Consider the following 15,242-nt stretch of genomic DNA (forward strand, 5'->3'; position numbering starts at 1 on the left):
ATTAAACATGTTTATTTGATAGTATTCTACTTTTTTTAAGCAATTTAAAATTCATATTATCTTTTTGACATCTTATCAAAAATGAAGAAGAATATGGAAGTCTGGGCATTTACGGGGCCTTCGACCGTCATTGGCTGGTTTAAGTGATCACTTTACACACGTGTAACATTCACCAATTTTACCCATTATTGACAACCACACTACTCAAGTTCTTGAGATGTCAAAAAGATAATATGAAAATAACTCCTGTAATTGGAGATAATCCAGATTTTGTGAACAAGTATTTGGACGCACTCAAAATGTTGCCAATTTAAATTTGTTTACGACATGCAATGAAATACGATATGGCCGAATGATGCGATCTATTCTAGATTTACCCACCTACATTATCCACTCATGAATAGCTGTTTTTAACTTAGTTTTTTTTAATGACTTTATGGATAATGGAAGCTGGTTGTATAAGTTTATTGCATAAGAATCAAAGTTATTTTCATTATAAAAGATATTTGTTAGGTTTTGTTTGACGTGTTTCAGTATTTTTGACTTGTGATCCTATGTGCGTTTGAATAAATAATAAAATGTGTTAACGGTGATTTGTGTACTTTGCTGGGAGGGTCTTTGTTGTGTTATGTGAGAGTAATTCTTAAATGCATATTTTAGGATTGTTTAAACATATAGTTGTTTGACAGTCATAAATTGTAGTTTGTTGAAGATTTTCTCCACATGAGTCCGTCTCCGATCTATTTTGTTATATTAAGTTTTATGTTATATTCATTTTTGATTTTTTACAATTTTTTACTTAAGTGGTAGAAAACAATTGTTTTCTTTACAATTTAACCATGTCTAACAACCGCAAAATGAATGCCGAAACAATAAATTCACTATTGATCTTTGAATAAGGTGAGTCAAACAACAAATAAATAGGTGCGTCCACCGTACATCGTAGCCGCTTTTAACAAATTGAACCATGACATTGTAGAACCATACTCCAACTTTTTCTTAGGGCTCTACGTTTTTCGAACCTCAACTTTGTATAATAGACACATAAATCTCCCTTCTCAGTCGACTTCAAAAGAAGCTGGATCTCAATTTGATTATACTTTTGCATACCTATCTACATAAGCGATCGTTCTTTCCAGAAAATGACAAGAGATTTGTGGGCTAATTTATATGAAATTTATTAGGATCAGTTTAAGTAGGAAATACCTTATCAGAAACAAATACAAAATAAATAATGCTAATAGTTTTAGTGTGTCCAACTCTTTGTTCACAAATCTAGGTTTCTATACTTACGAGTTATTCATATTGATATCTCAACATAGATAAAGAAGAATATAGAAGTATTTACAGGGCTTACGACACTTGTTATAAGATGGTTTAAGTGATCACATTATTTAGTGTGACATTCACTATTCTACCTATGATTGACAACCACACTCACAGAGACGGCGTCGAAAATTAGCATGTGAAAGAAGGTGTCACTTGAAGCATAAAAACAACTTCCGACATTGAGTAGTGTGGTTGTCAATCATGGGTAGAATGACGTATTTATCGAAGAGCTTTCTATTCGATTAGACAGGTTTACTAACAATTCCAGAAATTCCAGCTAATAACTATAAAAATAATTTAAATATAAAAATGAAACACTTGTACAATACCACTTTTGAGTTTAATTGTTTTATGTTTCGAAAACCACAGATGTACTCATCAACAGGTGAAAAACGAAACAGTTTTGTAATTTCACCTGTCATATAAAACATAAAACAATTACTATATATTTTGCCACTATTATTTTATCGGACCAGTTGTAGACAACAGCCTGATGATGTCGGTGACGACGAAATCCGGTCACTGGTCAAATAAAATAAAAATTCAATGAACCACAAAGTTTTTGTTTTATTATATATAATACAATTGGACCAAGAAATATCAGCACATAACTTTTCAAAAACTTCACAAAACTTAACAAAAAATTTCACCTGTCGATAAGAACATCTATAGTTATAGCTCTCGTAACTAGTTGTGTCTCAAAAGTGGTCTTAACAACAATTGTGTAACTTTTATGTTTAAATCATCATGTTTTTTACAATGTTAATGCCAAACCAATGAATATAATATATATTATGACTATTTAAGTATAATTACACAGTACTTTCAAAGAGTTTGGGCTACACGTTGCTTTAACTTATTTTAGATATTGTATTGGTAACATAAACCAAGATAGGACACAAAATGCCGAACCCTCTTCTAGTGGAACGGAAGGTCTGCTGATGACAGTCAATAGCCCGCCTTCTCCTGAGGAGTTTTACGTGGTTTCCTCCCAGCAATGAGCAACTGCTGAGAAGTTCCTTACTGGCCCACACTAGATTATCCCTCCTGTTCCCAACACAGATACAAATAAAAACATATTGAATTTTTTTTAAAAATTAATTAACTTTGTTTTCACCACTTTTTTTTATTAATACAATTCAACCTACCGGTTTCAACAATACATTGTCATCACCAGGGTTTATTTTAAATCAAAAACATTAAAAAACTCTCACCAAAAACTTCCACACACTCCATAAAAATCCTAAATGTATTTAGGATTACAATTTTGTACATTTAGGATTTTTATGGAGTGTGTGGAAGTTTTTGGTGAGAGTTTTTTAATGTTTTTGATTAAAAATAAACCCTGATGATGACAATATATTGCTGAAACCGGTAGGTTGAATTGTATTAATAAAAAAAGTGGTGAAAACAAATTTTATTAATTTTATAAGGATATTATAAAACGTGCCACAAAGTATCTGCGGAAAACATTCAAGAAAACATATTGAATTAACTAGAAGAAACAAAAATCCACTAAATGATCTAAAAAACCTTGTAAGTAAAGTAAATAATAAATGCAATTCCCATCTAAAAAAAAAACTTATTCTAGAATACTTTAAGGCGGCTTTTTAACATGGCTGCTCTAACTTATTGTAGAATTCAATTCATTCATCTGTCTCGGTGAAGAATTATTTCTAAAATAAGTCCGCAAAACAACTTAAGCGTTATTTCAAGTTAAATGAAAGGCCATTATTTACACACTTGGGTAAAGATACCGGTCCATTGTTTGCGAAAACTAACCTGGAGAACTGAAACAAGGACTGCTCTTCATCTCCGAGACGTTCATATTTCAAATTCAAACAATTCAATAAGGCTCGTAAGAAATTATTATCTCAGGCTTATTGACAACCTGCCACGGTTGAATGATTTATGTGTTTATTTTTTCTTTTTGAATTTTTAAAATTTTCTGTGGATTTAAGTGGATATATGTGGATTTCCTCATTAACACCTCCTCTGCGATGGTGGGTCTGGTCAGACCCACCATCGCGGAAAATTATTGATTACGTAATAGGTAATTTGTTTACGTCGTTTTCCTTGAGTGTAATCGTTCTTCAAAAAATTACCTACAAATTGAGATACAAACGAAAATTATTGGACCAGATTCAAATGAGTTATTTAAAAAAAGAACAAATAAAATATCAAAAATCATATTGAGTAAGGTCAGTTGTTCGCTATCAATGTGTTAGTGTGCCGTCTGCCGTGATTTTGAAATCCCAAAAACAAAAGCATACATTGTCAATCTTTGGCGATTGTTTCCGTTTATTGTTTTTTTTTATATTTGTTTTTAACTGATTTATTTGTTTACTTGTATGACGGATTAAATATCATATATATAGACTATAAGGTAAATCTACATTTAAAAAATATTAATATTACAAAACACAGACCTTCACAATAAACTGTTTTATATTTGAACGATTTCTAGTTTTATTTTTTTTTAAATCTTTTCGACACTTTACCACAATGGCAGGAAAAAAAATTATCTCATGACGAGATTGGACGACTTTTGGACAGTTCTAAAAGTGAAAGAAAAGTGAGAGAATAGTGCAGATGACAGTGATTTAGAATTCAAAAACCTTAGATTCAGAATTTGAAAGTGCAACGGAAAACGTGGTTTTATAAGAAATGTCAGTAAGTGATAAAAACATTGATTTCAACAAGAAAAGTACCGATTGTCCTCTTATTTTTTGGTAATAATTTATTGGTCAATAATAAAATTAAATATCATACCTATTATGTCTAACGAACTTGTATATAAAATTTTTATAATAATTAGTTTTATTTGGTTTCGTACAAAATTGTATTCATAATTTCTAAAACCCGCAAAATGTTTATGTAAGAAATGGCGAACTTTAAATGAATATTTACACCATTTTGGGCAATTCCGTATATATTTTTCAATGAAAATTTAAATATTTTCACTGTATTTAAAATGAATTTTAATTGCATTATGGACAAAAAATTATCTTGAAATATTAACTTAAAATCCTAGAATCATTTTGTGGTTTTTGGAGCTAACTGCCACGTTTTATATTTGAAGATAATTACTTAGTTGCATTTTGTTAATAATTCTATCTGTTATGATGTTGACTTAAAATATAGTTATAAAATTAAAAACACAAATTATTTGAATTCAGTAAAAATAAAAATGTTTACAGCCACTGCTTCATTGCCAACCATGCTACATGCGCGTGTGACATGCTCCGCGGTAGTAGTGAGTACATAAATTAGTTAGTCTGTGGTAGTGAGCCACAGCGCGCAGTCGCGTTTGGATGTGAAATGTTGCGCCTGGATAATTTAATTTCAAAACTATCAAAAACTTGAAAATTCTCATACAAAACTTATGACACATTATCCTATTGCTATGTAGGCTATTTTGAATAATATATAAAATATAAAAACCCGACGAAAAACGCCTAAAAGGCGATTTCTGTACTGGGTCAGATCAGACCCACCACCGCTGGGCGCGTTTTGTTTGAGGCCATCGCGCTTTAGGTGTTAAAACATTACATTTCCATTATAAATGATTTTAAATAATCAGGAATTTTAGCTTGTAAAATTGTTACATTTTGGTGCGATCTCATGATTTCATATTGGTTTAACACAGGATTAGTCACATTTTGTCGCAACTTTAATAAAGATTTCGATAAAATGCAGTAAACAGAACAGATATGCGAATTAATTAAATTATTAATAAAATTCAAAGGATTTTTTATGCAATATTGGAAATGTAACTTTTTGGTGAAGACCTCCACATTTACTTTAATAGTATAAGCCAATAAGACATCATGAGTAGGTATACCTTCAATCGTGTAGTCCTATAAGAATGAGTTCAATGATATGTTTATTATTGTATTGTTTTCTATGTTCCGTACAAATGTATGGAAAATGTTCCGATAATTATGATGGGCACTATCATAATTATCAGAACATTTTCCAACAGACATTTGGGTTTTTAATGACTTTATCAATAATGGAAGTAGATTGTGCAGGAAGTAGGTTTGATTCCATGTGTTTTTGAGTTTTGCATTTTATACGTCTATGTACGTTCCATAAAGTGTGTTAATTGTAATTTATGTGGGGGGTGCTTTCTTGTGTGAGTAATTCTTAAGGGTTTACTCTCAAATAAACAATTTAGTAAGTAACCGGTTGTGTGAGAAGCCACACATGTGATCGCGCACATTTTTTAAAGAATACATGTTGAAAAAATATATTTATAATTTTTTATACTCCTTGCCTTTCAAAAATCTTTTTTTCAAACTATATAAGTATTTATTTCAAAGAAAAACTTTTTTCCAATACAAAAACGGCGTTTGAAGCAAACAATTCAGTTACGGTAAATGTCACCTGAGTTTATAGATAATTAAGTTGCGGGTTATCGATTATTCCGCCTTAAATGCGAATATAAGGATTGTATTAGGATTGTATTGTTGAATATTTATTCTCTGGGATTATTCTTATTACTTTAAGTGTTATTTTCACAATTGATTTTCTCTATATCTCAACATAGATGTAGAAGAATATGAGATGTCAAAAAATCATATGAAAAATAACTCCTGTAATTGGAGATAATCCAGAATAGCCAACAAGTATTTGGACACACTCAAAATATTGTACACTATTAATTAATGCATTATTCGTACCACCTCAACCAAAAATCCTAAAATGTAGAAAAGAATAGTTTTTCTTTTATTAATTACTTTGTTTTAAGGATGTTACGTATTGTTTTTAAGATCTCATTTATTTGTCCACAGAATCACCTTCTGCGGGATCACGATGAAGAACTACGTGGAAGGCAACATCTCTCACAAGTCCCACACGACCATCAAGTACGCCATGAAGATGCTGTCCAGCTCCTCGGAGACGATCATCTTCATGTTCCTTGGAGTCGCCACCGTCAACAATGCCCACGACTGGAACACGTGGTTCGTTCTTCTCACCATCTTCTTCTGCTCCATCTACCGGATAATAGGTAAAAACTTTTATTTTTTTAGATTTGACGTTTAATTCGGAGAATTCCATTTTAATTTATGTATGAAATGTTAAATCAAATACTGATTTTTTGAGTCTAGTAAGTTGTATTTTTTTTAAAAACACGATAATTAATTTTATGACAATTGTTTCGCCTAGTTATGGCATTTTCAAACGAAGCGTGAAAATTAAATGGAATAACGGTCCTTATTTAGCTATACAATTCTGATTTTGATGTGGTTTTTAAAAATAAAAAAATACAACTTACACTCAAGAAATCAGTTTTTACATTTAATACATAAAAAACTTGTATTTGTTATTTTAAGTATACATCGCATTATTTAATGCTTGCTAGTGATGTACGATATTGTTAATTATGTCCTCAGCATGAAATATCTCAACATATCGTCACACGATAAAGTAAAAACCGTTAAACAAATATCGAATCTCTCTAAATGACTTAAAAAGCCGAGTTGAAATTTTAACAGCATTTAAAGAACAGTGTGTTTTTATAAAATTGTTGTTACCTTTATCACCATAACACTTTTTTCATTTGTGTGAAAAAAATTAAGAAAAAAAAATTACGAGTAAAATCGTATTTTTTGTTTTTCATTGAAAAAGAAAAAATTTTGTGTTTTTATTATATAAAAAAAATATTTCATATTTCATTAGTAGAAAAAGGTATCAAATTGTGGTAGAGTGGGTTAGAACCGAGAAACTCAGACTCTGACAATACTTCGTGACACTAACCACGGGACCACAGCCCGACACAATATTTAAAATACTTAAATAATTATCAAAATCATTGTTAAAATGTAATAAATGATGATATCGCTCACTCCTTTCAAGAACGTCATAAATCAAAAAAGGTGATTTTTCAGGAGAACGCTTTTAAAGTTTAAAAATATAATACAATGTATTAAAAATAAATATCAAGTCACTTATTGAACTTTTTACTGTGCAATAGATATTTTTAGGTAAAACCTGAAGGTTTTTTCTGCATTTGAAAAATATTTAGTGTATATTTAAAAAAAAAACAATACCTTTCTTCAAAATGCAAAAATAACACTTTCTGCCCTGTAGCGGGTAAATATTATGTTAAAAATATGCCTCTTTTGCTGGGATATAGTACATTTTCTGGGCATTCCGAAAACATGTACAACTGAAAATTGACGATTTTTGATTTATGACGTTCTTGAAAGGAGTAAGCGATATGTCATGATATATCAGGATGAATGGAAAACCTAAACTAACATAAAAAAGTATTTTTAACGATTTTTTTTAAACGCCTGTTTTATTAAATCTTGTCATTATTGATGTTGTTTATCTACATTTATTCTCACGAATATATATGTATATATATTTGTGAGGAAAAAATGTAGTTATGACTAATGTTTTTATACGAGTTGTTCTTTTGTTTAGGTGTTATAATTTTGACTGCCCTCGCAAATCGCTTCAGGCTTCATAAACTGAACAAGGTGGAAAAGTTCGTCATGTCTTACGGAGGTAAGTCCAATATTAATAGCTAATACTTAGTACGTACTTACGGGTAATCCCTAAACTGCTCCAACAGGGCTAGAGGATGCCCTAGCGTTAGCGGTTAAACTATCTGGCTACAAATTACGTGACATAAAACGTAAGAGCAAATGATCAATCCATTACCTTGCTCTTTTGATATAAAAATTAAGCGTTGTGGTGTTGAGATTTTTTGCAAAGATAATCCTTTTTATAAGATAACGGTGTTTGAAATTGATGCGGAATGCATCGAAACGCGTGTCAGAGTAGATTTTAAGAAATAGTGATATATACTACATAAGTAAAACATTAATTAAAAATTATCCTTTTTATTATGTGTATCCAAAATTAATCATATTTTTCTCAATTATTGGCCAACGTTCCTCCGCCTTGATGATTTTCAATACTTCTTAGTATAATATATTTATGTACGCTTCCGTAGTTTAAGGGCGTTTGTGCACTACACTGAATTTAACCGTCCGGCACGTCAGTTAGCATATAAAACGGATGATTGGGTTGTGCTTTCGACTTTCTTTCTTTGGATCAGTGTGCTCGATCGGTACGCGTAAATTCGCTCACGCTTAACTGTCGTAGTCGCTCTTATTTTTCAAAACCGGACTACCGGACGGTAAAATTCCGTGTAGTTCACAAGCTGCCTAATGCTTGGCGTTCCTACCGTTCTGGAGTTCCCGGGTTCGATTCCCAGGGGGCGGGGTCAAATATTTTTTTATGATGTAATAAGCGATATAATAAATGTGTATAAGTGATTTTTTCACTCTCATATTTATTCAATATTACCCTGGACTAATTAATACCTAAGGCGGTGGGCTGATCACCTTTCCTTCGTGTGTCAACGATCAAGATAACACTGCGTTTATATGGTGAAGTGCCCTAGGCACCATTGGAGTGCGGATAAGGGTTTGAATGAATGAACAATACTACCTTTAAAATAATACATATGAATTATGATACAAACACCATGCAGTTATAATTATTATTAACCGCTATATAAATATGACAGTCGGGTTTTCTTTTTTATAAGCCTTTTTCACAATCGAGTTTTTTTATCTACAAAAAAATGAAATCAGGTTTTCACATTAGTTTACATAGATAGGTAACAAAAAAATTAATATCCATATCTGAGATATTCTTAATATCAGAAGCATTCAGTCCCAAGAATTAAATGCTGGGAATTCAAAATGAAATGTTAAATAACAGCCATTTATTTTATTGCAAAACGAGAGCGCAGAAAACTCAATGATGTACATTAATATTTATTCTTCCCGAGATGGTGAAATGCTATTTATTATTAAAAGATATTCAAATTCCAAAAGACGAGTAGCAAATATTTCAGGAGAGACAATAACGTGTTTGACCTTTGCAAGAATACCTGAAACAAAGAAAATTCATGTTTTTCATGAGAAATGTCTGTAATCACGTGGTAAAATAGACGCTTTGTGTTTTTTCGGGTTTTATCATTTACATATTGAAACGGGCTAATACGCGTGTCGTTTTGATGTTTTGTAAATGAAAAATACAAAAAAACATTAAAATTTCTTGAATGTTTTTCGTAGATACTTTGTGGCACATTTTATAAACTTTATAAAATTAAACAACTTTGTTTTAACCACTTTTTTATTATTAGTTCACTTTAACCAACCGGTTTCGACAATAACCATGTCATCATCAGGGTTTATTAAATTCTAAAACATTAAAATACTTATAATAATATTTTAAAAAGTGGTTGAAACAAAGTGTTTAAATTTATAAAGTTTAACATTAAAATCATTAAAGAAATGTGCGACATATTGAGTGTGTCCAAATACTTGTTCACAAATCTGGATTATCTCCAATCATATCCTATATAATGTTTATAGCTTCTTTTCATCTCACCAATAGATGTCTCTAGTGATTCAAGAACAATGTTTCTGAATTGGTTCATATATATAGAACTTCAAAGAATTTGAGTAGTGTGGTTCTCAATAATGGGTAGAATTGGTGAATGTTACACGTGTGTAAAGTGATCACTTAAACTAGCCTATGTCGGTCGTCAGCCCCGTAAATGCCCAGACTTCCATAATCTTCTTCATCTTTGATAAGATTTCAAAATATACAGAAATGTGTTTTAAAATATTAAAGGTTCATACAAATTACTTTTATTTTTAAGTAAGGCAATTTTCTACGCGGATCTCTAATATTTTAATAGTACGTACTCATTTTTTTTAAAAAATGTTTTGCACGTTTCACGTTGTCGTCCTGTGAGTATCAAATGGTTTATATTTATATCCTTTACGTGTATCATTATATCCGTCAATGATACGTCAGAATGTATTGCAAAAGAACTAAAAGAAAACGGTTAAAGATACACATATCGCTCACTCCTTTCAAGAACGTCATAAATCAAAAAACTTGATTTTTCAGGATAACGTTTTTAAAGTTTAAAAATATAATACAATGTATTAAAAATAATATCAAGCCACTTATTGAACTTTTTAGTGTGCAACAGATCATTTCAGGTAAAACCTGAAGGTTTTTTCTCCATTTGAAAAGTATTTAGTATATATGAAAAAATAATTAAACAATATTTTTTCTTCAAAATGCAAAAACAACACTTTCTGCCCAGTAGCGGGTAAATATAATGTTAAAAATGTGCCGCTTTTGCTGGGATATAGAACATTTTCTGGGCATTCCGAAACCACGCACAACCGAAAATTGACATTTTTTTTATTTATGACGTTGAAAGGAGCGAGCGATATAGATTCAGTATCACAAATACGAATTATGGAAAAATCTATATCCGAGTCTTGTAGGTACGAAAACCATCTTTATAGCTCAAAATATAACTGTAAAATTAATTTGTATTTTTCGCATGTGAAATTTTATTTCGTCTTTCAATTTTTATCGCCGCACTCAAAGAACCCGCACATTTAGACGAAGAAAAATAAGACAATGTCGACAAATTCGATAAATTTTAGGCACGTTCGGAAAGTTCAATGTACGAGTATTACTGTCTAGCCGTTAGCACTCGCCAAATGGGGAAAAGTAAAACCTGACGTGAATAATCGAATATTATATTTTAAGCTGTGATTTTGAAGAACTTCATATTCATAGAACATAGCCAATATCTAAATCACATCAAAATATGGCGCATAGAGTAATGCATTATTATAGAGTGTTATTGTTACCCAAAAATCATATTAGTTTCCAGTCGAATTCCCACAGAAGAAATGTTGAATTGTATGCATTAAAGAATTACTCTCACACAACTCGAGAAAGCACATTCCAGTAAAGCACACAAACCACAGTTAACACAATTTGTCAATTTGTAATGGTCAGCACGTTCGGCTACGGTTCTGGAGGTCCCGGGTTCGATTCTCAAGGGGGGTAAAATAAACAAAAGTGATTTTTTCACTGTCATATTTATTCAATATTACCCTGGACTGGTATCTGAAGCAGAGGGCTGATCACCTTTCCTTCATGTGTAAACGATCAAGATAACACTGCGTTTATATGACGCAGTGCCCTATGCACCATTGGGGTGCGGATAAGGGTTTTATTATTATTATTATATCGCTCACTTCTTTAAACAACGTCATATATGAAAAAAAAAATTCAGGAGATCGTTTTTTATGTTTATAAATGTAATAGAATGTATTAAAAATAAATATCAAGCTAGTTATTGAGCTTTTTACTGTGCAATAGATTTTTTAAAGTAAAACCTGAAGGTTTTTTTTTCAATTGAAAAATATTTGGTATTAGTATTTTTTTTTAAATAATTAAACAATACCTTTTCTTGAAAATCCAAAAACAACACTTTCTGCCCTGTAGCGGGTAAATATTAAGTTAAAAATATGCCGCTTTTGCTGGGATATAGTACATTTTTTGGGCATTCCGAAAACATGCACAACCGAAAATTTACGATTTTTGATGTATGACGTTGTTGAAAGGAGTGAGCGATATGGTAACGTGCATAGAACTCCATGATCCAAAACACAGAAACACATTTTTAAAAAAGCCTAACACATCATAAGTACATCTTTGGGTCAAAAGGATTTTGATTATTTTGCAATAAAAATGTACAATCTGCTTCCATTATCCATTAAGTCATTAAAAATTTAAACTGAATATGAAAGAGCTATTCAAAAATGGCCAATGGAAGTAAGATCTGATATAGATATAATATAACTTTTTTATGATTAAACTAATAAATAATTATGATCGAAGTAATAAAGATCGCATCATTCGGCCATGACGTATTTGATTGCAATTCATAAACAATTTTCTATCACATAATTTTATAAATAAATACACTCAGACCTCGCTTTGCGTCGTTACACTTTGCGTGTTTTCGAAGTTGCGTCGTTACTGAATTAAGACTCATTTTCGCTATCTTTGATGTTTGTATGATTTCCAACGTAAAATAGCAATTCAATTCGCGTCGCGATATTTTGGAACGTATATATCTACGACGTGAAGTGAAGTCTTAGTGTATTGTAAAATGAGCCTTCGGTACGGGAAAACGCAATGAGGGATTATTTTTGTAATTTGTGATTTTGTATGGTGAAATGGTAAAATAAATAAAAATATATAAAAATACATTTTCTAGAACTTTACTTGTTTATTATGTTTAAAATACATTTTCAAAAATTATATTCCGAGAGTTTCAATATTGTTGCCCGAGGCCAAAATGAAATTCTGCTGATGTAATGCGAAAAGGATCAAAGTTATAAATCGCATTTGCATAACTTAAACAAATTCTTATTAAATTATCTTCCTTGGTAAATTGGACTGAATGAGAAAATTTCATATGCCAAGATTTTTGTATTTACATAAATTCTAAACTAGATCATCAAAGAACTGTTAAGATTTTAAAGTTATCTCGACTGAGACGAAGCTTCTTTGTATACGAAGAGAATATCGGCATTCTTGGGGCTTATAACCTGGCATCGGCTTAGGTAAATGATCACAAGGTCAATCGAATCGCCTTTCATACCATGATTGACTATCCAATTCACTTAAGTTTTTGCCTTTAAAGTCGCTTGTGCACTACACGGAATTTTACGCATTTAATATGTAGTATAAAAATATGTAGTATAATATTTTTATTATAATATTATAATATGTAGTATAAAAATGAAACTTTTGCCGAAATTCGAAATCGAGAGAAGATGATAACGAGAGTCTCAGTAGGTGTTCATATTATGGTAAAATTTTAATTATAACCTTATTTATATCGTTTTATTCTCGAAATCGACCAATAAACATTGTTTTACTTTCCATTAAATTAATTCCATCATTAAATATACGGGAGCATTATAACGGACATGTGCTTAATGCTACAAGGTGCTTAACACAAACGATATCCGTAAATGTAATGTGTGTTTCACAACATTTAACTATAATTTCGGTGCTAATGACCTCCCAGATTAATACCAACTCCGTTTAAACAAATTTACAAACAATTACAATAGCCATTTTAAATACTTGTTGTATTATAGAAGCTCATTAGCACAAACATTTTTTTATTTATTTCAAAACATATTACAAAACAAACATACGTCATATATAATATTCCAGATTAATAATTTACATTTCTCATTTTGGGACATGGGATTTAGGTTAACAAGACTGAAACACAAATATGAAACATACAAAAAATATATAAAATTTAATTAAACTAATACATGGCAAAATGTAAAACAAAAAACAGGCATAATAAAAAGGCACTTAAAAAAATATGAGGTAAGAAGCATTAAAATAAACAAATGAGAAAAACATAAGGTAAGAAGCATATTAAAATAAACTAATGAGAAAATATAATATAGCTGAGAAAACATATGAAATACAAATGAGAAAATTAAATACATTTTAAAGATTTTTTCTGTTTGCAATTCTACGCTAGAATGGAATATTTATCATATTTTAATGTTTTCAAAATAACAAAGGTGGTATGGAAACTATGTGAAAAATTCAACGCCATACATACCAATAATATAATGTCTCTATAAGGAATTTAATTTATTTTGGCCAGTGCCAGACATTTTTGAATTTCAAACTTCATAAAGTTATTTTATTAATGACATTTTTAATGGAATTTCCCCACAGCTCGTGGAATATGGTATATGATATAAAATAAGTATAATATTTACACACATAAGAGTAATGGGTATTGGCAAAGCCGTTGGCTCGGCCTATATCCTCCGCACACACCATAAAGATCTTTGAACATAATAAATACACCAAAATTATCGTGATTACATATTATAGTGAAAATAAACGATATTTATAGACTTAATGTTAATGAAATCCTCTGTTTAATTTGTAATGTATTTCAATTTTTCCTCAAAATCGCACTAGTAGTTTCAAATTCGCACTGAAAACGTGTGAAAAATTAAAATATCGTTTTTTTTAAGTTTATTTTTTTTAAATGTGCGACAAAACGATGTATGATAGATGTGCGAATAGTGAAATAAGGAAGGAATGCAAAGCTGAGATAAGCATTATCGATAAAATTAAGAAAGGTGTGTTGAGATGGTTTGGACATATAGAACGAATGAGTGAGGAAAGAACGGTAAAACAAATTTATGAGGCGAATGTTAGCGGAAAAAGAAGCAGAGGAAGACCGAGAAAAACATGGCACGATCAGGTATGCCAAATACTTGAAAGTGGTCAGGTTAGGAGTCGTAACAAGCGGCGGGTATGTATGAGGAGATGCATGAACGTGGAAGAGGCGAAGAATGTTTGCAAGGACGGAGTGGTGTGGCGCTCTATTCTCTCTGCCTATCCCTGCGGGGAAGCGGCGTGATGGTTAGTTAGTTAGTTATTTAAAATCAAGCATTTTTCATTGTATGTGTCAATACAAAAGAATAAGTATCAAAATACTACGCTTTATATCATATATTCTACAGTATGGGATTATTGGTTTGGGGGTGGTACGAGTAATCCATTGTTCAATGTAAATAACCCAAAAACCAGTAGGTGATGAAAATAATACTTTAAGTTCCGAGAAGGACTCCCACAGAGGAAATATTCAACAAATTACAACATATAGGAGTCAAACCTATATGCTAAAACAATCCTTACATGCATTTAAGAATTGCTCTCATAGAAACACATCAAACAAAACATTTTTTTGATTTTTTGGATAAAAAAAAATCTTTGATTATTATGCAATAAAGTTATCCAACCTGCTTCCATTATCCATAAAGTCATTGGAAAAATAAACTAAATATGAAAGAGCTATTCATAAATGGATAATTTAGGCGGTGTTACTGCTAACGGTACTGGAACACGTGTGACGAGGAAGACGGAAACGCGCAAATGAAGACAATCTTTTATTAATTAAAAATTACAAAGTTATTAGTGTGAAAATAACAAAATTACAC

At 30.9% G+C, this 15,242-nt stretch overlaps 1 protein-coding gene across 10 annotated transcripts in view; it reads left to right on the forward strand.

Moving 5' to 3' along the window:
• Positions 1 to 15,242, forward strand: part of Nhe2 (Na[+]/H[+] hydrogen exchanger 2) — a 182,686-nt gene that overhangs the window by 131,060 nt on the left and 36,384 nt on the right. For all 10 annotated transcript variants that reach the window (XM_088267800.1, XM_088267806.1, XM_088267802.1 and 7 more), the window contains exons 7-8: positions 6,126 to 6,343; positions 7,765 to 7,848. In XM_088267800.1, coding sequence (XP_088123926.1) covers positions 6,126 to 6,343; positions 7,765 to 7,848 — 302 coding nt within the window. The remainder of the gene's footprint in view (positions 1 to 6,125; positions 6,344 to 7,764; positions 7,849 to 15,242) is intronic.

Source organism: Brachycentrus maculatus, unplaced genomic scaffold (genome assembly GCF_059751285.1).
Source record: "Brachycentrus maculatus isolate JH-2025_06_01 unplaced genomic scaffold, ASM5975128v1 h1tg000306l, whole genome shotgun sequence".
In the NCBI taxonomy this organism is placed as follows: Eukaryota; Metazoa; Arthropoda; class Insecta; order Trichoptera; family Brachycentridae; genus Brachycentrus; species Brachycentrus maculatus.